The sequence below is a fragment of the Doryrhamphus excisus genome, chromosome 7 (genome assembly GCF_030265055.1).
Source record: "Doryrhamphus excisus isolate RoL2022-K1 chromosome 7, RoL_Dexc_1.0, whole genome shotgun sequence".
NCBI classification, from domain to species: Eukaryota; Metazoa; Chordata; class Actinopteri; order Syngnathiformes; family Syngnathidae; genus Doryrhamphus; species Doryrhamphus excisus.
Window position 1 is genome coordinate 17,842,443 of NC_080472.1, and position 27,076 is coordinate 17,869,518.

Consider the following 27,076-nt stretch of genomic DNA (forward strand, 5'->3'; position numbering starts at 1 on the left):
TTTATATTCCCTGTCCGTCCCTCAGGTGTACCGTCAGGACTGTGAAACCTTTGGAATGGTGGTGAAGATGCTGGTGGCAAAAGATCCCAACCTGGAGAAGCAGCTACAAGTCCCTCTCAGAGAGAACCTCGGGGAGATCCGTGAACGTTGCCTTGAGGATCTCAAACACTTTATCAGCGAACTGGACGAGGTCATACATCAGCCGGAAACCCCCACTTGTGACTCGGCCACCAGCTCGGCAATCCACAGCAGTCATAAACCTTCAAAGACGGCCATCAATCACAGCTCGACTTACTGACAAAAGGAGCCTGACAGAACATTGCAGGATAAACTTTTGACCACAGCGGACGGATTTGGACACATTGTGGATCACAGGACGCACGCTGCATTTCCAGGATTTACACATTTTACCAGCACAGGGGGTGATGGTTAACCAGTGTTAATTTTGAGTCTATAAATAATTTTACATGTTGGTGTTCTCTGTTGAAAGTCAGTGGGAAAAAAAGACCACGTGTTTAAGCTCCTCATTTGGGGATCACCAATATAAATTCTGACATTTTTCAAATAAAAAAAAATACTTTTGTTGTACTTTTTGTATTTGTAAATGTCATTTTGTTGAAGGGTTGTACTTGATATCGGGAATTACACACAAAATGTCACAAAACCTGGAGAAAGTACGACTATTTCTGCGGTTTTGCAAAAAAAAATATTTTATTCCAAGCGTCTTTACAATACTAGGTATATAACTGGTTATGACACAACAGGCGTGGTGAATATTTGGGTTGAATATAGGCTTTACATATTTTGTTGCAATAGACGCTGGCACTTAAGAAACGGCACCTTGCTTAAACTATGAACAAGGTTTGTGTGCTTAGTTACAGCTGGTATTTTCTTCAATCACACTTATTTAAACAACCAATATAAGAAAATATTAAAATCTTAACTTAGTATATACAGTCATTTTTTTTTTTACTAATATTCATTAAATAATTATCTGGTTAGTTTCAGCCTACTGCTATTAGTATCCACCTTTGACCGTGTACACTGTATGTATATCTGCAAAACCATTTTTAAGAACACTCAAAATGTACTTTTTGTCCGCACACAATTACAAAGGCCATTCTGCAGCTCGTGCATCACATTAAATCACAATTTGAAATGAATTTACACATTTAGGACTACAATTTACAGATTCTATTTCGTCATTGCCGCTATTAAAAATCCTTACATAAATGTAAGCCAAATTATAACGGAACATAGTTTTTAAAAACCTGTACAAAACATTTAAACAATCAAAAAAATAAAACACTTTTTTGTGCATTTTAGAGTTTGAATGCAGTTTTTAGCCTTATGAGATGATACAGTTCTTGGAGCGGTGGCTTTTTCTGCGACCAGTCTTTGAGCCACGGACTTGGGTAGAGAGGGCGGTGACCCTGGGGTAGTCCTCTGCATAGTAGCGCACAGCGGGTCTAGGCTGGGGGATAGGTTGACCCAGGAAGTATCCTTCTTCCTCAGAATCCGATGATGACGAGCAAGTGGAACACCACTCATCCTCATACAGACCCATGAAACGCTCAACTCGAGGATCTCCTTGAGATGCCTCCTGAATCATGTAGTCTGACGGGGTTTGAGAGTAGGCCAGAGGCTGTCTCGGAGAAGGATGTCGAGGGTTAACTAGATTCTGTCTGTGCTGTCGATAGGGTCTCTGCGCTTTTTCTAAAGGAACCACATTAAGAGCAATATCCGAGTGGGTTTTACGGCTCCTGTGGTGCCTACTGTGATGGTGATGCTGTCTGTTGCGGCCATGATGACTGGATGGGCGGCTTCTGTCTCTTCCCGCCTCATCGGTAGCGAATACTCTCCTCTGCGGTCTCTCACTCATGGGATGCTTTCTAATATTAACCTCAAAACTATCATTGTATCCATTGTCCACAGTATCTTCTGTGAACTTCACCATCTGAGGAGGCCTGGACTGTGACTTGGTTCTCCTCAGAGCAGGTGCATGGACAAACGGAGATGGTGGCGCTTCGGAATGAGCGTACAAAGAGCAAAGTCCTCCTCTTGTTGATAGGTCTACTTCCTGTTCTTTTTCCTGTTCTTTTTCCATGTTGAGATTGAGAGAGTTGGTACTGCGATGAAGATGAGAGGAGTTAAAGGTCCCCATGTTGCTCATTTTCTCACAGCCATCTCCCACCAAAGGATCTTGCACCGCATGCAGGGAGTAGATCATCGTCCTGTCCCTGCCATCTCCATCAACCGATGCACCTACGGAATAAGAACATTTCTTTTTAAAGGCATTTTTATTTGGGAATATTGGGAATTTAAAACAAATAAGTATCTTCTTCCTTACCGGTGATGTTTGACAGCGCTAGGGAGTCCATAGAGTCTCCGACACCCTGGCCAGCCTTCCTCAGCTCATCAGCAATACATTCCAGTGTATCTTGGTACCACTGCCTATTGTCTGGCCACAGAGCGTGTTTTCCTTGATCCTGATCCTGATCCAAGTCTAACTCTTGAATCTTTCTAGCACTGGCAGGTCCTGGATGACTTCCATACGCCGAGTCTCCTAACCCATCTTGTGACTGGGTCCAGTACATTTCAGGAAGATGCTTCTTGCTAATGAGTCTCGGGCTAAGGTTGTTGGCTCGGGATGGATTGGAAGTCTGACTCTGGGTGGGACTAGTAGGGGTAGGAGATGAGGCAATGATTCCCAGGTTTTCTGGCTTTAACCAAGGATCAGAAACGCTTATGAGACGGTTTCTTTCATTACTGGAACTTGGAGATTTTAGGGATGGCTGCTGTATCTGGTGTAACATTTCTTGGTCGCCAAACTTCAGCAGGAGCTGAGTCATATAGTCCTCATGTTGGGCCCATTCTTCTGGGTCCTCCTCAGCGCCGGCATCCTGGTCTTCACGATCTCTCCAGAACCGTTCGTCATCCAATCCCAGATGGGAAAGCTTCTGCCCAGCAATATCCACATCTTCATCAACTTCGCATGCGGACACAGTGGTGGAAGCGTTTAGGACTTGTGACTCTCTCCACTGCTCTGAGGGTCTGCTGCTCTTCCCCATGCGGACGCTGCGTCTGGATTCACGAGAGCGAGCAGACTGGAAGGCGGAGTCGGACGAGTCAGAAGCGTGGATATCTTCTCCTTGGCTGCAGGCCTTTGAACAGTAAATGCGACCTTGCTTCGGGAGGAAGGGACAACCGAGCAAGGAGGTCTTGCACTGGGCACAAGCGAAGCACTCGTCTGTGGCATGCCAGTGTCCTCCTTCGTAGGTCATTTGAGCGTGGTCTACTCCTGTGGGACGAACGGTCCATTAAATCGGGGAAAGGAACGTGTATTTTTGCAATGAAAGCTGTTGAATCTCGAATTCGAATTGACTTACCGATATTTTCACCACAAGCCTCACAGTACTCTGCATACAGCGACTCGAAACAGCCACAGCAGAATGGCCGACCTTCTTTCATGATGTAGCGTTGCCCCCCTAACATTATCTCACACTCGAAGCAGGCAAAGTGCTTCATATGCCAGTGACGACCCTCCGCTTCTGTGCACTCGTCCGCTAAGATAATCTGTTGGAGAAATACGTACACGGTTAAACGGTTAAACGCAAAAACACGATCATAGATGACACCGCCGTTGCTTACCTCATCACATGAAGAACATCTTGGTTTCAGAAGCTCAGCATGGTGTCTCCCGCAAAGGATCTTGCCATTTTGGTAGAAATAGATCAGGTCCACAAGCAACTCTTGACATGTGACGCACACAAAGCATGCTGGGTGCCAGCAGGGGCTGGATCCAGCTCTGGAGGCAAAAATCGCCATCTCCCCTCCATTGATGCCACCTTCACACTGCAAAATAACATATGCCACATATTCACACTGTAGGCATCTTGCTAATGCAGTGGCTTACAGTTAAGACACTGTAATTAAGCTGGAATAGGAATAAATCTGTTCATAAGTACTGTATGTTCACATCGTGGTAGGACAACATTTCAAAATAGACGTGTTGATGCCGGTTACACTTGAGCAATGCAGCACCAGCAAATAAAAGATGCCATCGCCATACACGAGACCTTAGAGCAGGGGTCTCAAACACGCGGCCCTACGCGGACACTAGATTGAGGCCCCCGCCTTGATATGAAAGTTTAATGTTAGTGCGGCCCGCGCAAGTTTGATATGGATGCTGTATGGTATCATGTACCCAGAAAAAATTATTACGTTTGATTAATGTTCATGTTAAAGGTTAAATAACTGTTATCCTCCCTATCCGTGTGGAAGTGGTAAGTTTTTGGCTATTTAAGTTTAAAGGAAATAACTTGAAGGCTACCGTTTAGGTCGCTAGCTCTCTAGTTTGCGAGTTAGCATGTGTCTCAAGACCCTGCAGTTGCGCAATATGTAAATAAAAAGAGTATAAATGCGACTATAGTCGTGTTTTGTCTACAGGGCTCTAATAATGCTTTGTTAATTTTAATCTGAAAAAAAAAATTGTCTACCCACCAACTATATGTGGTTTTGTTAAGTTTTTATTATTTGCTGTTTTATTATTATTATTATATTTATTTATTACTGATTGATTGATTTTCGATTTGATTATTTTTCATCTTATTTTGTGTAGAAAAATAAAAAGTAAGATATTTGAGAACAGTGGAATGTTTTATCAGAGCTTTTCTTGTAGAAATTGTTTTAAAAAAAAATTGTTTTTAATAAATGTGTAAAGTTACTAACCATGTGATAGGGATGTGAAAACTGCACTAAATAATTCAGTGTATCTCTTGAGCTTGAACAGAGCTCACCGGCTTTGTCTTGAGTCGACAAAGATCACATGTCTCCAGAGAGGTTGTCAAAGCATGTCTGAAGGTGCAATCACGGGTCTTTATTTAACCCAGAAGAGCGAGGGGACACCGATAGCATTGCATGCCCAGCTGTTTGCCATTATTCCGAGAGTGGACAGACAGGGGGCCTTGGCTTATGTATGTCCCTGAGAATGACGGAAACTGGAGACTCGTATATTTGTATGTGAACATGTGTGCAGTCACGGGTCTAGGTATACAAAAGCATGTCTTATATGACATATGGCCTGAGTATGACACTATGGATTGGTGACAGGGTGGCATTTCCAGTACGGATTAGTGTTTGTGTGAGCATGTGTCACTGCTTTTCATTATTGGATGAGTTAGTTAGCATCTGTGTTTGGGGTGGTGACGTGAGGATGTGGTTTCCTCATCGGTTAGGACTTAATTTGTTCAATGTTGAAGGAATGTTTTCCGTAAGGACATCTTGCATGTAAACAAGGATTCTGTGTTGGTTGAGATCTCACAAAACAGGGGATAATAATTAAGTTTAGTTGTCCAATCGCCTGCAGTTTGCATCTATTATTAAAGAATCCAGACACGTGAAGGTCATACGTGGCATCCCATAGGGCTCTGTGCTAGGATGTGTACTGTTATATGTCCCCCTTAGGAAATATCAATAAAAAACATTAATCACACACAACTCTTTATCAATGAAACCTACCAAAACTGATCTGCTGTTCAAACTCCATGCATGTCTTAAAGACATCAAGAGCTGGATGACCTCAAACTTAACGTCCTTCTTACATACTGCATAAAGCAAACCACAGCCTGGTATACTATTGAATACTGCGCTCCCAGCATTTACACTTACTCGCTACTTGCAACTCCTACCATTTTTATGAGTAGAAAGGCAGGTATCAGGCTCCTCTGTTATGGCACCATCTCCCTGACTCATTTTGGTAATGGTTTAATTTCATTTGAACATGCATCAGATTACAATTGAATGCATCACATAATCAGTTCACAGTTCCACATGTCCAAAAGGAGTAGGAAGAAGCAAAGCTTATTAAATCCTACCCCTCCATCTGGTACTTTTATAATCAGTAACTGTTACATTTGTTCACTTCCTGCTTTCCCAATATAGTATTTTTTATTTTATTTTATTTTTGTCACGTACCAAAGTATGAGGTGATATGACCATACAATGACATAATGGGTACCATAGTAAGTGTCAATATAGTGATATATATATATATATATAGCACATCATGACTGGTTGAAGACTCTTCATCCTTGTATTTAGCAAACATCAACTGCTTGTATTGTTTCTTGAATTGGCTCATCGTTGTGCATTGTTTGAGGTCCTTACTCAATCCATTCCATAGTTTGATTCCACATACTGAAATGCTATAGCTTTTTAACGTAGTCCTAGCATAGAAGTGTTTCAAATGTACTTCTTCCCTGAGATCATATTTCTCCTCTCTTGTAGAGAAGTACTGAATGACATTTTTAGCTAATTGGTTATTTTTAGCTGTTTGAAGATGAACTATATCAGCAAGTTTAAGTATTTGTGATTTTAGAAATAAGGAGTGAGTATGTTCTCTGTAGGCGGCATTATGAATTATCCTTACTGACCTTTTTTGCAGTACATTTAGTGAGTGAAGATTGCTTTTATAGTTATTACCACATATTTGCACACAATAATAAGATATGGAAGAATTTGAGTAGCTTTTTGCGACATCATATAGCTGTAACCTTCATGTGTAAAGTGCCATGAGGTTACTGTTGTAATATGGCGCTATGTTATAATACATTAATTTGAATAATTATTCGACAATACATATTTAAATTCCAACAGAACTTCATGTAAGAACCCTTTAACTATTGGATGCTTATCCAAATGGGAATTGTTGGAACTTGGATGCCATTCCGCTTGTAGTTCTTCCATAGACTGATTTTGGAACGGTTGTATTAGGTGTATGAACCTGTTGCAGCTCTAGATTGTTGGCAGGAAATCGGCAAGACCGCTTGAGGAAACTGAGCATTGGATTTCTTCTCAAAAATAATGAGGGAGATTTATTAGAGAGTTCCAAACTACATCAGCCAATCAGACAAGCTTAAGATATAAATAGCACAGAGGTTGTTTTTTCTGCCTGATTCCTACATGACCTCTTCGTTAATGTGTGTATGTGTGTGTGTGTGTGTGTGTGTGCTACCTACATTTTCACAGCGAGTGTGCTGCAGAGCTCGGGGCAAGATCTTGGGCGTTCCCCTCCCGAGTGCCTCTCTCTTCCGCTGGGCGCTGAACATGTGAAGCTCCCTCTTCTCCTCCTCTGTTAGAGATTGGCAGTAACGAACCTATTCGAGACAAAAGTTGTTTTTTTTTTATTGTTGCTGCCAAAAAGGAAATAATGCAGTCTGAAAAAAAGTAGTTTATTTGAAAGTCATCCGCTGGAGGCTTTTGTTGAAAGGATGGCATGGGCGAGACGTAAACTCCTTCCTTGTGTTTAGAGAAGGTGATGAATGCCCAGATAAAAGACAGCGACTATCCCAACAGCATGCGGGTGTGCACTTTCTCCCTCCCTACCCACAGTTACGCAAGGAATTCTCCTCAATCACTAACAAACATTATAAAAAACCACCCCATCAAACACTAATGTTTATATAGAGACCACCTCAGTCAGACGGAGCGGCCCAGCCCCTCGTGTGGCCTGATAAAGCCCTCCGCCGTATCTTCTAATGTAAACTCTTATCAGTGCAGATGTGAAAGGAGTGCTGCTTTACGCACCATAAAGCTGTTCTACAGACGAGGCAGCGCGGCCATTGTTTTGTTTGTGTTAGTCTAAGCTTTAATCAGCTGCTGGCATTTTATTGCTAACAGCGTCCTCTCCTTTCTGTGACACATTTCTCAGAGGAAAAAAAAAAAGTGACACATAATTTACAAGTTCTTCATAGCTTTACCTCATTGTCGTGAGGCGGCAGCTGGTAGAGGAGTTGCCGGATTCGATGTTTCTCACCAGAGCTGTTAACATACGGAACCTTGTCCTCAGGCAGACAGGAAAAATACATCTGGACCTGCAGATGCAAGAAGGTATTAGTTTTTGTAGTCGTCTTGCAACCATCACACTTTGGAATGAATGAGGACACAAATATGGAATCAATGAATGGAGAATGGCTGCTACTGTGTGTGCACGCTCTTATTTTTTCGATTCAGCCGGCCAAACATGTCAATCTTGATCCTGTCACAGGCAACCGACTGTGAAATCTCTCTGGACACACGAGCGAGCGATGTTTGCTTAACCCGTTTCCCACTAAAAGTATAAAATGTTTACGTATTCTGAGTATTTTGCGGGGAGGAAAAAGGCATGCAACATGCAAAAACACACAAACTAGCCATTAGCGATTAGCCGCAAACTGAACTGTAACAGTGTTGAGGTCTTAACCTGCTCAGGCCTAAGTCCTGGAGGCACCCATGCGTATTCTTCCAACGCACAACCCGAGTCGTCATCCGAGGTGGAGCTTCTCTGGAAACTCATGGACACCTTGCCCTTTTTCACCCCAGGAACAGGCTCCATCTCTGGGCCTCGATGCGATAACCGCTCCCCTCGTTCACTGCGCTCCAGGTTCATCATGTACGGGCGCTGCAGACAGAGGAAAAAAAAACAAAACAGTATAATATTTTATTTTAATTCCTTTGATGTTTGATAGAAATTCAAACAGCACTTAACAAGCCATTCGGAGGATGTGTAATGGAAAAATCTCATGGCTTTTTGCCATTAATTCTACATTATGTAAATTGTGCCTTGTACATTTTAGGACATATGTGTACTGTACGTTCTTTTAAAACCCGCACACGGTGGGCTTGGATAAACTAATGTTCTCAGCCAGCAAACATCTGTTAGCAGGTTGTGTAATAACATACGTAAGCCAACCACGACCAGATGACTTGTCGCTGTATGCATCACAGCATAAACGGACTATTGGATTAGTTGAATCGACTGCATACTACTACATGAAGAAGGCTGTCCTCTTATCTGATAGCAGTGCTTTGGTCTTTTTTTTGTAGGGGGGGGTAAAAATGACTTGTGATTTACCCCCCCAGTCTCTTTCACATGCAAATCTGCACCAGAACAGAACTTGTTTGGGGGCAAACAAGTACGCTTCACACCAGCTTCCCAAAGGTCACATAGGTGTGATCTATGACTATCAGCGTCATTTCGGATGTGGATGGCCTCTATTGGCAAAACAATGGCATGCTACTTGACTTTAACTGTTGGGTCAACTGTGGTGCTTGGCTGTGAATGAAAAATTTGGATCGCAAACAAAAGAAAAACGTCTGTCGCTTTAAACTGCAGACACACAGCTGGACAAGTATTAGCATTCTTTCGATTAGCATACAGTTCCGTTTAAGAAAAGCCCGGGGCCTCAAAACAGGACATTTGCACATTTAAAAAATGCTCTTAAAGGGCCCGAGCAAAGCTCCTGTCATGGGACAAAGGGGTATTTGAGTGTTGCTTTGTTCTTCTGTGACTAATCTATCAGGTTTTATGGTTGGCTAGATAATGTTATCACTTTGGAGATATGTCTTTTTCACCTGTTCTACTCGACTATCTCAGGTATCCTAGTTAGGACCAGTATCAGATTTATTTGGTGGTTTCTCAACAATTACAGTTTTGGATGCGGTAATGACTGAATGCATTTATTTAGTCTGCACCAGAACCAACCATAGAAAACCTATTTAACCTATATAATGGGTCATTTCTTAATATTTTTAATACTTTTAGATTCTAATTCCCTCATTAGAATCAGAATCGGTTTATTGCCAGGTATGATCAAATACATACTAGGAATTTGTTTTGGTGAAGTAGAAGCAGACACATCTATTTAAAAAATGGAAATACAAAATATACAGAATAAACAGTATAAATATATGTACACAGTCTGTTTTTTGTTTGTTATTCCGGAAGTGCAGTTTTTCCTCTAAGAGTCCAAACTGAGCATCAGACACTTGGGTTGAATGATTTCCTACCCCGTCTGCAGTATGTAAGACACCCACCAGACACCCACCACCTCTGGATGCTGGCAGCAGTGTGGACGTGACAGGGGGAAGGTTGTGGCACTTTTTTTTTTTTTTTTTTAAATAAGGCGTCTAAAGAGTCAGAACATCGGGGCCTGTGTAAACACGGGCCAGATGTAGCCGACTAACGGTTAACTGCATGCTCCTCCCCCGCTTGACTGACACTTTTCAAAGAGTTTATCCTTCACTGCGAGCAGGAATGGTGGGTTGGAAAAAGTCGCCTTTTGAATAAATCATAATTTCCTTAAAATGGTAATGACATATTACCAGAAATAAAACAGAATAGATATTTAGAGCTCAATTTGGAGACAAATGTTCACGCAAAGAAAGCAAATGTTTCGGAAAAGCATTAAACGGTGGAGTTCAAAGGCCGAGGTCATCCCTCTTTCACTGGTGAAGTGTGTTATTTTAGGGCCAAATGGGTGCCGGAATGAGGCCACTTGCGCTCACACATAAATATACTGCCATTTACTTCACCGTCTCATTTGCAACGCATTATATGATCATTTTTAGTTCATACCTCAAGGAAAAGCATCTTTTTGTCCACCTGATCGGAACCTTCAATTCACTTCCTCCCAGCGACACCATGTCCAAACTTCATATCTGCAGCATCAAAGCCCATATGGCTTTCCTTCTAATCAGTTCCAGATCCACCTTAGTCTTAAAGTCCAATTCCCCCTCTCTTTGCTCCTGTCTTGGCGTTAAGGAGGCACTCTGCAGATGCATTTAAGCATCCACAAATCCTCCAAGGTCCAAGAGAGATGATGTCTCTATCTGTGAGTGCCTCAGATGTGTTGAGTGTGTTTGGGAGTGCATGAGTGTTGTAGGCAAGTCTGCAGACTCTGGCCCCGCCCTCATTCCTCCCCCTCACCAGCAAATAGCCTGCCACTGCACTTCAATCTAACACACACCCTTTTCCTCCACCAACTTGACTGAAAAGTGCCAGATGATACGTCCGCTCTTCCTAAACTAAATACAGATAAATGTACAGTGTAGCGGTGCACACTTCAAATTCCACCCTTATTGTTGATTAACAGTATGACAGGCTCATAAAACATATTGAAATTATGACCTTTTATGCTTCAAAGCAGCACTTTTTCAAACTAAACCCATTTAACTTAGTCTGGCTTCAAATATATCAACCTTTCTTTATAAGTTATGGGGGTAAAAAGTTGAAGAAAAACAGTCCACTTGATTAAAAAAAGCAAATCAATAGCGAGCACGAGTGACTTGGCCCCCACGTCGAGGCAGATTGAAGGTGACATTATTTGGACAAGGTCACAACCATATGTCATTGTGAAAGCCTTGAAAAACAGCCATCATTTAAGACGCTCCGGGATGAAAAATGAGTTTACTCAATTGTCCGGACGGACAAAGACAGCCGCCCCCCCGCCCTGGCTCGTCCCCCCCACCCCACTCACTCCACCCCATGACAACCCGCCTAAATGACTTAACAGAGGGGACGACGAGGGACTGTTTGTCACATGCCAAATTAGCAGCTACAAATGAGAAATGGCTCGGTTTGCTAACTCGCTTAAGAGGACGGAGATGGAGGACGGACTCGTCTCCCTGCGATGAAGTCGGGAGGGTAATATTATTTGAACAAACAAAAACAGGAGCCTTTTTGTTCCTGTGCAGTAAGCACTATGAGAGCACTATTCTAGAGAAGAGGTGTGAGGCAGGTCCTCTGCACAGCAGCTTGAGTAAAATAAAGAAAAATATTTTTTTTTATCCAAACTTACTCAGCTGAGTATTTTGTTGTTGTTGTTGTTCCTACGGCGAAAACAGTCTGGGATGAGCTCCAAACGGTGCCACACTTTGAAAACCCCTCATGTTGAGCATTGTAATATACTCTGCCTTAAGATATTGTATATCAAGGGTGGGAAAACTATGGCCCGGGGGCCACATTAGGCCCACCAAGCGTTTGAATCCGGCCTGCCAGTTGCTTTCAAAGTATTGCAACTTTTAACATACAAACATGACTTGCAAGTCGGATGTCTTATTTAGTAAAAAAAAAAACTGCATAATTAAATTACATAGTTTGATGTGGTGTGACGTTAAAGTCCTCTTGGAAGAAAAAAGGGACATGAGAACATACAGCTGATAGTATAACACTTTTACAGCTAAAATTAGACAAATAATTCAAGGAAAATTATAAGCATAAAATAGTTTGTTTGTGTTAAATATATGTTCTGCCCCCCCCCCCGGACAATTTTGTTAACTCAATTTTGTCCACCCCTTTTGTATATGCATGGATGGAGAAAGGCTATGAATAAATTAATTTGTCAAAAACTGACTGTAGGTTACATTTAAATGACTTATTTTAATACTGTCTTTGTCACTTTCTGTTAAAGATAATGATTCTCCGCACGCTTGTATCAATTTCAGTGGAAAAAGAACCACATTTGGCAACATTAATGAAAAATTGACACCTCGCTGTGAGGAAAAAAGATGATTTCACCCATATATATGGGTATATATTGGAATATTATAGCTATTCTTTATGCTCCAATGATTGTCAAAGTATTTCAATATGTTCTCCATAAAGTTACAATAATTGAGAAAGACGACAAGATACGATTTCTTCTATGACTGCCATATAAAGCAATAATAATGGAAAATGTGATAATATAATAATAATTGCATTGGGTTGAAATGGCCATGTATTTCCATGTGTATCCGAAAGCAGCTACGATAATGGAGGCAAACAATGAGCTCGGTTAGGAAAGCCTGAATGGAGCATGAGTGGCCTCATCCCACACAATAGACACATATCAGCCTTTCACACCGGGTCTGGACTTGTGGTTCTTTAGGGAACACAATAGGAACGTTGACCTTGTCTCATCTGCTTCCCCTTAAGAGAAGAAACTTTTCCAACGGATTGTTCCTGCTGCAAAATGAGTTTTCTTGATATTGTTACTGGTTTGGATCCATGGCGAGTTTTTTTTTCCCCTCTGCTACGTCATGTCGCTTTTTTGCCGAGCTATTAGACATGTGTTGAATTGATTATTCTGTGGTCCAATTCACATGTCCGACACTCATGCTCACAAACGTAACTAATGGAGAGTTTATGCAGTCACCTATGACCCCTCTAGCTTTTGCCAATACAAACACATGATGTCCGTATAGTGCTTTAGAGAGTGAATGGCTGATTTTAACTTTCATAAAATACTTTAGATTTGTTCCTTTTTGAGTACAAAACGCACCACTTGTTGCTTGCCTGCACATCTGATCAATCAAATGCTAATTCCGCCTGTCCTGAGTCGGCGGGGAGGCTTTTATTATGCGACAGTACTCAGTTTTCATTTATAATAGTCATTCACACCTCCTCTCTACGACCACCACTGTTACGCCCACCCCCAGGAGGTACGAGTGGGGTTCAATGAGTCCTTACATTGCAAATATCAAGAGGCAACGTCCCCCTGCAGTTCCCCCGAACTGTAATTGCAAGACGGGCGATGACAAGTCTCGACTTGTTGTGGTGCGGTTTGTTTTTAAAAAAAAAAAAAAAAAAGCAAATGGAGTCTATTCCTCATGTTAAAGTCGCTTATAGGGCAAAGTAGGCTTTTTATGTATGTTGTGTTTATTAAAATCAGATTTTTAAGCTTTAATTTCATTATTATCTCATACCTAAGTCCCCATTACAGAATGACTGTATCATGGAGTAATATGCACACATGTGAATTCAATTGTTTAATTTTTTTTTTAGCAAAATAACAACCAGAATTTAAAAAAAAAATCTGGTATTGAACCCACAACCTCTGCATTCAATGGCAGAAGCTATACCATTATTGGAAAAAAAAAAGCAAATGGAGTCTATTCTTCATGTTAAAGCCGCTTATAGGGCAAAGTAGCCTTTTTATGTATGTTGTGTTTATTAAAATCAGATTTTTAAGCTTTAATTTCATTATTGGAGCCCCCATAAATCCCCACTACAGAATGATTGTATCATGAGTAATATGCACACATTTTGTTTTAGCAAAATAACAACCAGAATTTAAAAAAAAAAATTGGGATTGAACCCACAACCTCTGCATTCAATGGCAGCAGCTATACCATTATTGGAAAAAAAAAGCAAATGGAGTCTATTCTTCATGTTAAAGCCGCTTATAGGACAAAGTAGGCTTTTTATGTATGTTGTGTTTATTAAAATCAGATTTTTAAGCTTTAATTTCATTATTATCTCATACCTAAGTACCCATTACAGAATGACTGTATCGTGAGTAATATGCACACATGTGAATTCAATTGTTTAATAATTTTTTTTTTGCAAAATAACAACCAGAATTAAAAAAAAAAAAAATCTGGGATTGAACCCACAACCTCTGCATTCAATGGCAGCAGCTATACCATTATTGGGAAAAAAAAAGCAAATGGAGTCTATTCTTCACGTTAAAGCCGCTTATAGGGCAAAGTAGGCTTTTTATGTATGTTGTGTTTATTAAAATCAGATTTTTAAGCTTTAATTTCATTATTATCTCATACCTAAGTCCCCATTACAGAATGACTGTATCATGAGTAATATGCACACATGTGAATTCAATTGTTTAATTTTTTTTTTAGCAAAATAACAACCAGAATTTAAAAAAAAAATCTGGTATTGAACCCACAACCTCTGCATTCAATGGCAGAAGCTATACCATTATTGAAAAAAAAAAAAAGCAAATGGAGTCTATTCTTCATGTTAAAGCCGCTTATAGGGCAAAGTAGCCTTTTTATGTATGTTGTGTTTATTAAAATCAGATTTTTAAGCTTTAATTTCATTATTGGAGCCCCCATAAATCCCCATTACAGAATGATTGTATAATGAGTAATATGCACACATTTTGTTTTAGCAAAATAACAACCAGAATTAAAAAAAAAATCTGGCATTGAACCCACAACCTCTGCATTCAATGGCAACAGCTATACCATTTACACCACATTACAAGCTGTCAATCATCCACTTTTTGTTGTCTGGGCCTCAGACAGCAATGATCATACATTGCGCATTTGCCAAGAATGCGCCCCCTTCCACAAAATGAGGCCCCTTCATGGACCGTGGGGGCCCGCCGTACGCACAGCGCGTGTTCTGCGTGTAGGGAGGGGCGGACCGTGCTTTAAGCACAATGCCAGAACGCCATGCCACCAACTACAACAACTAATTTGTACTTGTCAGTTGTTCTCCTTGCGAGCGGAGCGTAACCAGAAATATTTAACACATCACCCTCCTGTTGACAAGCCCTGACACAATAAATCACCGCGGGCGACATGTCTAAATCTGAATGCTGTGCAATTTATGACGCAGATTATCATAGCTAAGTATATCTGCTGTATCTGTTTCAGATTTTAATACGCCTTGACCTCAGGCCATGATGCACAGCTGTGGACCAAAACCCTCAGTCATTATTCCGATCCATTCCCGGTTAGCCCAAAGCTTAGTCCCAAAGCTAAGTGCCAAGCAGAGGTCTTTGCTCAGTTCAGTGTTAATTTTCCCTGACACTCTGAAACTATGGGTGATTTGGGCTTTGGAGTCATAAAACCTGACGCGGATATTTACTAACCACCACAGGGTGTTACTTAAACGCCTCAGGGACAATGGAGGCAGCCGTAAAAATACCCTAAAATGCAGGAAATTGTCAAGTAAATGGCAAAGGCGCTTTGGAAGAGGCTGTGAAGTAGCGGCTTTAGTTACCTTCAGTTCTATCAATCCGCTTCTCAGATTGTGGCTTCATTAGTTGATCACCTTAACAATGTTAACTAACTGATACATTATATTAATATCTAATTATCTTATGCCGAGCACTGTAAGGTAAAAGCATTTTGACACTTTGCACTGAGATGACATTAACATGGAAAGGGAGATAAGGGGGGTCTTCACACACACTTACCATTTCACTGAGGAACTGCAATGTAAGTGAGAAAGGTGCCATCACAGACGTGTAATACCTATTAGGAAACAATGCAGCCTTACGCTTCTTATCCTGCGCTGATTTGATTTCCTTCACCGCTTTAATAGAATCCAGAATACAGAGGTCAGTGGGAATGGGATTGTGTGTATGTACAGTATTTCTGTCCTGGTGGGGATCGGATTCTAACATTGACTCAGTAGGGACTATTTTTTTTCCCAATTTCTTAGCTGAACGTTTGGTTCAGTGGGAATTTTCCTAACTTGGTGTGTGTACCCGGTGATTCTTGTTTTTTATTTATTTATTTATGTAAGTAATTTTTTTATTTATTTTATTTTCTTGTTTTATAATGTATTTATAATTCTTATTTATTTTTTTATTTTTTAACTGGTGATTCTTGTTTTTTAATGTATTTATTATTTAAAATTTTTATTTATTTATTTTTTACCTGGTGATTCTTGTTTTTTTAATGTATTTATAATTTATAATTCTTATATGTTTATTTATTTTTTTACCTGGTGATTCTTGTTTTTTTTTAAATGTATTTATTATTTATAATATTTATTTATTTATTTTTTACCTGGTGATTTTTGTAACTTTTTCAATTGCTTAATTTTTGGGATTTAATCTTATCTAAGGGGCTTCATGGCGGTCGAGTGGTTAGCGAGCAGACCTCACTGTTAGGAGACCCCGAGTTCAATCCCACCCTCAGCCATCGAGTGCCTCCATAGCCATATGAATTATAGTGCGTTCAGGGACCACTTGACGAATAAACATTAGCAGTAAAGCATGAAGACACAAACACATACGGACTGTGGTACATTGTATGTGTATTATGTAAGGTAAATTAGTACTTATGAACTTAGGGTGAATGAGATGAAAATAAATGTATTTAAACATAATTGTTTTGGATCGGGGTGGCACGGTGGTTGAGTGGTTAGCACACAGGCCACACAGCTAGGACACCAGAGTTCAATTCCACCCTCGACCATCTCTGTGTGGAGTTTGCATGTTCTCCCTGTGCATGTGTGGGTTTTCTCCGGGTACTCCGGTTTCCTCTGACATTCCAAAAACATGCTAGGTTAATTGGCAACTCCAAATTGTCCATAGGTATGAATGTGAGTGTGAATGGTTGTTTGTCTATATGTGCCCTGTGATTGGCTGGCCACCAGTCCTTGCTCCAAATTACTTATTTAGTGATTAAAACCAAAAAAGTATATTTAGTTTCACAATTACAAATGACATATATGGGGTGCACATGTGGTGGATGACACACATACGTTGTCTGCGAGTGTAACATACGAAAATATTGACATTTACCCAAAACCTGACACACATTGATCGTATGGACGACGCACCAAGTGCGTAAGTCTGTCTTGCAAAGAACCTCTGCAGCTGATCTGCGGCCAGACTATGGTTAAAAAAAATTGTAACATAGTCTTTAAACTGCGTAACTGCGTAAAACACAAAAGCATCCTCAGACAGGACATCAACAATTTGCAGTTATGTTGTTACGATAGGTTATACTTTACATTCAATAATACTTAACATGAGCTAAACTTTGCCAAACTGCTATCATTAGCCGACGTGTTATGTTGGCGTACTGGCAGTATGCTAACAGCACAATTGAATGTTGGCGCCCTCTAGGCAGCTGAAGGAACCCACTGCAAACAGTCCCTTTAAATATGAAAAAAATAGCATACCACTGACCAAAAATAAAATATGCACTTAAGGTGAACCTGCAAGAAAACTATATTGGAGCGTTGGCCTGAGGAATTCTTGGTACTCATGTGGCGGTTTGTATTTCATAATGATATACTGCATGTCACATGCGTGAGCCAAAAGACATGCTGTCAATCAAAGGTATGAATAACATCGGGAAAGACAGCCAGCATGTTTGCATCACATTTGCGCACACAATGCATTTTGTATAATAGATAAATGTAGGCCGGGGATTGGGTTTGTGTACACAGCGCTTAATGGCAATCCCCCGAAGGGACGGTACATCAGATAGAAGTTGAAGTCGCTAAGAGTTGACTTCAGTTTGCTAGTTGAATCGCAAGGCTGAGTCACCCTGGCATTGCTTGAGCCCACACGGGTTGGCACAGTTTCAGGTGTTGCAGAGAGGGGGCGTGTGTGTGAAACTGTATCAGCTTTCACCAGATCCCGTCTGCGCTTTTGTCGAGCGTTATGTGGGTTACCGAGCCAGCGCCACAGAGACGGATAACAAAACAGCTGAGAGGACTCTCTGCTTAGCTCAGCACGTTGCTTTTTAGCAGCGGGTTTGGATGCCATGAGGGCGACAGATATTGAGGCTACGTGACAATGGCTTTGAATAAACTTGCAATCACATGGAAAAGTGGCATCATCGCCTCTTCTGTGGTTAAATGGGACCGTTCCAAGTGGAAAGCCTGTCAATCCTTACAATCACGCCATATCCTCAGATGGCCCCCCTCTGTCAATTTGGACCAACCTGATTGTTTCGACTAAAACCCTCAGGGTTTTACTATCAGTCCCGCACGGCCGTGGTCTCAGCTCTCTAAACACACACTGAAGACTAATCTGCAACAGATGGAAGAGGGGAATAGCTAGAGGAAGTGGTTTTTAAAGGATCTACAGCATATTTGTAGCCTTCGGAACCAAATGATAGGCTTTCAAGCAAACAAAGTCATTGGACGGCCGTAATGATGTGCACGACGGCCCCCCCCAAAGGGGCTCCAATGGACATACTTGGACTTCCAAGCTGTCCATCCACAACCAGATGTCGGGAAGGGCCCTGAAGGGCATTCCAGGAGAAGTTTACACCACAGGGACTCCTGTGTTTTCTCCAAAAAGGACCACTGTACTGAATTATTAGAAATGCATGCAAAGTAACAGAAGCGGTGGTACAGTATGTACACAAACAAGCTCTTGCATGTTTGATTTCACAGGTAGCTGCTTGGAGATAATGTTTTTTTTTTGGTAAATCCTGTAAAAACACCACAGACACTTTTAAGTACCTCATTAATGGAAAGGTTATTTCAAAGCTCACTTTCAACAAAAGTGGTACAGAAGAACTGGATCTCATAGCAATGTAACCCAGACAACAGCCAGATTACTGTTTGTATCAGTCGGGCCTTGCTGTTGGAAAGCCCCAAGCTTTCATCAGCTAACCACTGTGTGCTTTCTCTTTTGGAGAAGAAACACTGCAAAGTCAAGGAAACAAAGCCTGCCCACTTTGCCAGCCCTGAAGCGAGGTGGGTGCAAATTAAAAAAAAAACGTACAGTAACTGTCTTAAAAAATAATAGCCTACCTTTATAATGTGCAAATTATATGTTTGCACTGTCCTACTTCACCGGCTTTCATATCTGGCTTTTTGTCATCTGTGTGCAAAGTCAGACATGCAATGCGACCGAATAACAAAATATGTGCAGCTGTTGGACAAATACAGCTCTCACAGCCCTTCCCCTTACTCAATTCTAGTCGCTTCCTGACTCTTGAGTGGCATCAGATTGGATGAAACCATTTCCCCTCTGGATGAAATCCTCAGGGGAAGATGTCTGAGAGACAGGGAACCCCCCAGGGGTCAAAAGATCATGTTATATTTCATCCTGTAGCTATCACTCCCGTTGGAGATTTAGCTGCAAAACTGCCATGCTAGGTGCATTCTTCGAGATTTTTGTAAAAGCAATGCAAAGCCAACTAGTCCTACCCCTCCATCTGGTACTTTTACAATCAGTAACTGTTACATTTGTTCACTTCCTGCTTTCCTAATATGGTAATTGTAATGGTTTTATTTAATTTGAACATGCATCAGATTACAATTAAGTGCATCACATAATCAGTTCATAGTTCCACATGTCCAAAAGGAGTAGGAAGAAGCAAAGCTTATTATAAATCCTACCCCTCCATCTGGTACTTTTACAATCAGTAACTGTTACATTTGTTCACTTCCTGCTTTCCTAATATGGTAATGGTAATGGTTGTATTTCATTTGAACATGCATCAGATTATAATTGAATGCATCCCATAATCAGTTCCCAGTTCCACATGTCCAAAAGGAGTAGGAAGAAGCAAAGCTTATTCAATCCTACCCCTCCATCTGGTACTTTTACAATCAGTAACTGTTACATTTGTTCACTTCCTGCTTTCCTAATATGGTAATTGTAATGGTTTTATTTAATTTGAACATGCATCAGATTACATTTGTTCACTTCCTGCTTTCCGTAATACATTTTAAGTTTTTTTTGTTTGTTCTTTTTGTTTCTTTAAAAAAAATGTACTTGTGTATTTGGACCACTCGTACAAAAAAACAACTCTTTGCACGCCACAAACAAATGCAAGATAAGCTGTTTCCATTGCTGTTCATCGTGTTTTGATCAGCCACACTGAGCTCACAGCACCGCTCGTGCATACAAAACCATAAATACTCCCAAATGTCATCATTTCACTGACAACACACAAGAGTGTTTGCGCTTCCATGGCGATGCACTTTTGACATCACGCATTAGCTCGGAGGTTTGATTGTTATCGCAACCTTTATCTCGGCATGTGGTCCACCAAAATTTGGCAGGAGGATATTTTTACACGGCGACAAAATGTCATAATTTATGTTACTGTCTCTGAGTGTGCATGTAAGCAGCGATAATTATATGCTTGTTGCAAAGACATCTTCTTACTATCCGTGCAATTATACTAGCAAGCCTTTTAACTATTATCATCTAATAATCATCACCTTTTTATGTCTGCGTGGCTGGAGACTGGCGGTGTCTGGGAAGGTTTTTCTGAGCATGTATGTGTGAGAGAGAGGGCTTTAATCATCATCAAATAGAGCTGTGTGTACAGGTAATTAAGTTGGTGCCGAAGCGACTCTCGCTCGCAAGCAGGGGAGTCTCACTTGGCTCCGCGGGCTCACAATTCATGTACTGCGTTTACTCAAAAAAAAAAAAAAAAAAAAAAGTCTGGCTGACTTGTCCTCGCCGCAAACTGACCATAATACCAGCCTTGTGCAGCCAGTGCGGCCTGCACGGTTCAGTGTGTAACCACCGGAGCAGAAAGATCCCTATTAATGGTCATGGAGGTAGAACTGACAACCCCCCGGTATGCTAACATTGAGACACCGCACTCTTCGCCACCCCCCGTGCAACCATAATATGATGGACCGTGTCGGCGGATTTGTAATACTTGACTTTTTATCTGGTTTATGTTTTTATTGCAGGGTTACACAAAAGTATGAAAGTGGTTAGAAAATATATCAACATATATCAAAATCTTATTTGTCCATAGCACATTTTCAGGGAGAGACATTTGGAATGCTTTGGGATTTTTGTTGGTTTGGATCCATGAATATTTGTGGATTTTTGATCCAAAACCCAGCTATCTTCAGGGTACACCCTGGACTGGTGGCCAGCCAATCACAGGGCACATATAGACAAACAACCATTCACACTCACATTCATACCTATGGACAATTTGGAGTCGCCAATTAACCTAGCATGTTTTTGGAATGTGTGAGGAAACCGGAATACCCGGAGAAAACCCACGCATGCACGGGGAGAACATGCAAACTCCACACAGAGATGGCCGAGGGTGGAATTGAACTCGGGTCTCCAAGCTGTGAGGCCTGTTTTCATGTCATAATAGTATAAATAGGACCATGCTGGTGTTTTTCTTGCACATGTTTATATATTTGGCCTGCCACAGATAAATTTTGACTGCTACAGATAGATTTGGCACTTGGTTTTAAGACCTGTGATTCAGAGCTAGCAACTTTGAGCAACTACACCAGACATTCATTCATTCATTTTCTACCGCTTATCCTCACGAGGGTCGTAGGGGTTGCTGGAGCCTATCCCAGCTGTCTTCGGGCAAGAGGCGGGGTACACCCTAGACTGGTGGCCAGCCAATCACAGGACACATATAGACAAACAACCATTCACACTCACATTCATACCTATGGACAATTTGGAGTCGCCAATTAACCTAGCATGTTTTCGGAATGTGGGAGGAAACCGGTGTACCCGGAGAAAACATACAAACTCCACACAGAGATAACCGAGGGTGGAATTGAACTTGGGTGTTCTAGCTGTGTGGCCCATGCGCTAACCACTCGTTCACCGTGCCGCCCTGATCCAAAACAATTATGTTTAAATACATGTATTTTCATCTCATTCACCCTAAGTTCATAGGTACTAATTTATTCATACCTCACATAATACACATACAATGTACCACAGTCCGTACGTGTTTATGTCTTTATGATTTACTGCTAATGTTTATCGTCAAGCGGTCCCTGAACGCACCATAATTCATATGGCTACAGAAGCACTAGTATATAACACACAGTTAATATACAGTCATGGAAAAAATGATTAGATGACGGTTGTTTCTTTGGTTTCTGTTTGATTGTCATGCCTAGTAAAATTACTAAAGGTAGTAGTTAGTTAGTTTGGACTTGGGGTGCCCAGTAGGGGTGTTCTACTTTACTTTTTATGATTTAAAGGGAAAGCTTTGTGTTATTTTTAGTTTAAAGTACAGAATTTAAGCCTTTCCACTTTATATTGTGCTTTTTGATTGATTTTTCCTTACTTTTTTTCCCAAGATGCTATTTCTAGAACATTCCGAGGATACATGCCCGGACAAATATAATGACGACAACAACAAATGTACCTTTAGTTGTATCAGGCATTAAAATTAAACAAAAACTGAAGTAACAAGGGGGGGGTTTCATCATTTTTTCAGGAGTAGTGAGTACCTATACATCTCATCTAATAAATACATTCCTTTTATTGCAAATGTTGATCCAAAACCGATTGCAACACAGTAGAGTCGCGTGTTTTGCCAAGTAGAAAAAGAAGAGTTAACTTTTGCAAACATGGACGCAATTTGGAGCCTAAATCTGTTTCAGTTTTGTCTGATTTTTGCATTTTTTTAAACTCGTCTAGTCCCCATTGAAACTATTTGTTCCCATTGCTTCTGTTTGTCATTATTAGCAGTTGTGTTTCTTGGCTTACTGGAACATCACACACACACACACACACACACACACACACACACACACACATGCTAGAGGCAATGGCTGCTAGGCAAGTGTGTTTTCTGAGGTTTGAATGATTTACACACCCCGGTGCGCGATTAATTCCAGTGTGCGACTGCACAAACATGCCAGTGTGTGCGCATGTTGGTTTGAGGTCCGAGACTGACAGACAGCACACAGACGGGACAGTGTTACACACACGCCTCACCAAGACACATGCGCACACATATATAGATCACATTCATGTTTATGTTTCTTATTAGTGCAATTTGTTTGATCTAATTCCAGTCTGTGCTCTGTGCATGGAAACATCTGACAGCTCGGGTCCTTAAATCATGAGTCAGGCAGCTGCAAGACACCCGAAATGTTTCTCACTAATCTGAAATGTGCTTTAAAATGACATTCACCTGAGAATATAAGCCGCTATTCCTGTAAAATGTGCATTTGTGAAGCTCCTTTTTGGGCTCGGTTTTACCGCTGGGACCAGATGTGACCAAAAGACCGGTCCATCCGTATCCCCCCCCCCCCCCCCCCCCGCCTTTTGTAGTTGTTGAGGGTTTTTCCAGGAGAGTGTCCAACAATATCAAAACAATCTCTCAGGCTGGATTTCCTCTCTGGCACTCAAACTACAGGCCGACAATAAGAATCTGGGTCGCATATGACAAAACAAAAGACCTCGGAAGAAGGAGACACTTATCGGGGAGCTATCGCTCTCACAAAAATATGCACGATCTTCTGACATACGATATGTTCAAATGTGGTTCTGTTCAGTTGAAAATTGTGAGGGGTAGAAAAGCCGAGGATAAAACAAACATTGGCTGACTTTTTGTCATTTCAAACCGTTGTGAAATGGAAAAGTAAATGGTTGAAATAGTACCCAAATCATTTTTCAAATCGGGATTGGGCAGGCGTCATACGCTGCAGTCTGAACGTAGCCTTGGTGACGTGCGGTCAGGTGAGACAGGGCTTAACCTGTCAACAAGCTAATACCGAAAGTGGGTCTTGTGGAACTTACTCATTCGCCAGTATATTGCCAAGAGTATGTTTCAGAAACATATGTACCGTATTTTCCGGAATATAAGTCGTTTTTTCGTAGGTTGGCTGGTCCTGCGACTTATACTCCAGAGCGACTCATAAATGAAAAAACTGTTTATGTTACATAAACACTGGACACCTTTTCTGTTCATGTTTATTTGTTCTGTTCATGTTTATTTATTATTTATTATTATTATTCTGTTTTGGTCAAGTAGTTTGTAAAAAAAAATTACCCGCAAAAAATGCGACTTATACTCCAATGCGACTTATGTGTGTTTTTTCTACCTAATTATGCATTTTTGACCTTGTGCGACTTATACTCCACTTTTTTCACTTTTTTGTTCCTGCTACTTATACTCCAGAGCGACTTATAAATGAAAAAAATTGTTTATGTTACATAAACACTGGACATCTTTTCTGTTCATGTTAATAATGAGCTCCAATTACCGAATTTTCTGGACTCACTGGAGTCGCTCTTTCTGATGTGTGTAGACTCCGGTACTGTGGAGCTCTCAGAGATGAGTCAAAGATCGGCTAAAAAAACATTGGTGCTATAAAATGTCAAAATTTTGTCCAGTGTCAGATGTCAAACCAGCCCCGATATGAACAAAATACCGTATTTTCTGGACTATAAGTCCAGAAAATATGCCAAAAATGCATAATTAGGTAGAAAAAAACATACATAAGTCGCACTGGAGTATAAGTCGGATTCTTTGCAGGTAATTTATCGTATTTCCGGACTATAAGTCGCACTTTTTTTCATAGGTTGGCTGTTCCTGCGACTTATACTCCAGAGCGACTTATAAATGAAAAAAGTGTTTATGTTCCATAAACACTGGACATCTTTTCTGTTCATGTTTATTTGTTGTGTTTGTCTGTTTTGGTCAAGTAGTTTGTAAAAAAAATTACCCGCAAAAAATGCGACTTATACTCCAATGCGACTTACGTGCGTTTTTTTTCTACCTAATTATGCATTTTTGACCTTGTGCGACTTATACTCCGGAGCGACTTACAGTCCAGAAAATACAGTATTTTGTTCATATCGGGGCAGGTCACAAGTCCAGACTATAAGTCGCACTTTTTTTCACTTTTTTGTTCCTGCGACTTATACTCCAGAGCGACTTATAAATCGAAAAACTGTTTATGTTACATAAACACTGGACACTTTTTCTGTTCATGTTTATTTTTTGTGTAGTGGAATAACCATTGTGTTAGCATATCTTACACCTATTCAGCCTGTTCACTATTAGCTTCTATTAGCCGCTTTTAGCCTTGTTTTAGCTCTGAATGAATGTATGGATATTGTATTTTAATGCATCGTTTACTATGTTTTAAATCAACTCTATTTTTTATTCCTTTTTTCACTTTTAAGCATCTTGAGTACTCTGAAAAGCGCTATACAAATAAAATGTATTATTATTTTATTGTTAGAACTTGCCTTACAAGAGGACAAGTAGTTTTACAAGTAGTTTGTAAAATAAATTACCCGCAAAAAATGCGACTTATACTCCAGTGCGACTTGTGTTTTTTTCTACCCAATTATGCATTTTTGGCCTTGTGCGACTTATACTCTGGAGCGACTTATAGTCCAGAAAATACGGTATGTTACACACCATGACTTTCTGCAGCCTGCGTAATGTCTTTAATGTAAATGTGACATCATTATTCTTGCTGGGGGTAAGGTGCCTTGCTAGAAGAGCCAGCCCCTACTCTCTTTAGGCAGGCTTCGCTACACATCTGAAAAAAAGCCTCAAGCTCTGTCAACAGTAAAAGTGACTTCTTGAGAAGAAGGAGCCATTATGTCATGAAGGAAAAAAACTCTTCCTTATGGACACAGCCTAGCTAGATGAGCCCGCCCACTTTAGGCAGGCTTTGCTACACATCTGAAAAAAAAGCTTTGTCAACTCTGCACATTTTGGTGAAAATTTGTGACGAGAAACATATGAGGCTTGATTGTATTATTGGTGAGAGTCCATATTATAATTTAAATTTGATATTAAATAGTCTAATATGGGTACTTTTAAAAGGTCAAGGGTGCAAAGTAGATGTTTAAATGCATTTGTTGTACATGAGCGCTTGGGTTGGCCATCCCGCGTGGTTGGAAAATGGCTGACCAATTAACCGCAGCTTAACTCCCAACCGGGCCCAAAAACACCCTTTCCGCACACACTCACATTTACGTATGAGCAGGAAGAGGCACACTCACATGGAAGCGCCACACACAGACAAGGACACACACACACACACACACACACACACGCAGATACATACTCATTAACAAAGGCTTAGCATTGCTTAGCTTCCCCCCCAGCAGAGAACGGCCCCCCACAGAGGGGAGACACACACCTCGGTCACCTGATCCTCACCCTTCACTCCCGGGTATCAGCTGTGATCGCTAGACTCCACCCCTTTTAATCTTGCATAGGATATGATGTGTAAAAATGATAACAAAACTTCCAAAATTGTTTACAATAACTTGTGTCACCACTAGAGGCCACTGTTAGCTTCAGCTGGCATACCACTGCAGTGACAGCTCAAACTTTACTCACCATCAGTGCTCCAGTTTGCATTTTTCACCACTTTTTCATGATGAAAAACCCTCCAACAAACACGACGTTTGCGATAGATCGTTATTACTTTCTTCAATAAGTCAATATTTGCAACTGCTGTAGCTTTACTTGGTCCACACCGGCAGGTTTATGAGGCACGCTCATAAAAATAAAAACAGGCAAGAGAAAGGCAGCGGGACCACCTGAGTGACAAGCAACAGCTGAGTCCACACATCTGGAAAGCTAACCTTGCACCCCCGTATTAGCTGCATCTTTACACTTTTAAAGCCGAAAATTCCCACAGTACCTGAAATTTCCACTGGATTAAAAAAAAAAATGCATCTTTGAAAGCTGTGTTGGCTTTCAGTAAATAATCTTAGTCTGAAAAAGGAGAAAACTCACCCAAGAGGCTTGAAGGTTGAATATTCCTGATTAAAAAAAAGTCACTGCGAAGGCATCCGTGCTCAATTTCGAGCCACTAAAAGCAACTGGCAACCTTCTGCAGGATCATCTCAACACTTGAGTGAAGAGAGAGAATGAACAGGAGGGAGTTGGTGTGTGTGTGTGTGTGTGTGTGTGTGTGTGTGCAGCTCTGGCACTAACTTGGAGAGTCTAGGAATGATATTAGCAGTGCTGGATGCCTATTGGCTTAAAAAAATACCCTCCATCCCCCCTCCTCCTCCTCTTACTCTTCCTCCTCCTATTCTGCTTC

At 40.9% G+C, this 27,076-nt stretch overlaps 2 protein-coding genes across 17 annotated transcripts in view; one reads left to right on the forward strand and one right to left on the reverse strand.

Moving 5' to 3' along the window:
* The window catches only part of pphln1 (periphilin 1), a 104,425-nt gene that overhangs the window by 50,275 nt on the left and 27,074 nt on the right, over positions 1–27,076 (forward strand). For 14 of the 15 annotated variants that reach the window (XM_058077686.1, XM_058077693.1, XM_058077698.1 and 11 more), the window contains one exon: positions 26–13,395. The exons of the other annotated variant lie outside the window; for it this stretch is intronic. In XM_058077686.1, the coding sequence (XP_057933669.1) occupies positions 26–298 (273 nt within the window). In that variant the 3' untranslated portion in view covers positions 299–13,395. Of the gene's footprint in view, positions 1–25; positions 13,396–27,076 lie in introns of those variants that run through there. 15 annotated transcript variants of the gene reach the window in all.
* prickle1b (prickle homolog 1b) lies at positions 693–27,006 on the reverse strand. 2 transcript variants are annotated; one of them, XM_058077675.1, is made up of 8 exons: positions 26,767–27,006; positions 8,243–8,440; positions 7,761–7,874; positions 7,020–7,157; positions 3,652–3,855; positions 3,390–3,576; positions 2,351–3,301; positions 693–2,265 (listed from the first exon to the last, which is right to left on the reverse strand). In XM_058077675.1, the coding sequence occupies exons 2-8, from the start codon at positions 8,429–8,431 to the stop codon at positions 1,349–1,351; spliced, it is 2,700 nt and encodes an 899-aa protein (XP_057933658.1). In that variant the 5' UTR covers positions 8,432–8,440; positions 26,767–27,006; the 3' UTR covers positions 693–1,348. The 2 variants fall into 2 exon arrangements, with proteins under 2 accessions (XP_057933658.1, XP_057933657.1); XM_058077674.1 differs by lacking the exon at positions 26,767–27,006 and adding an exon at positions 10,397–11,228.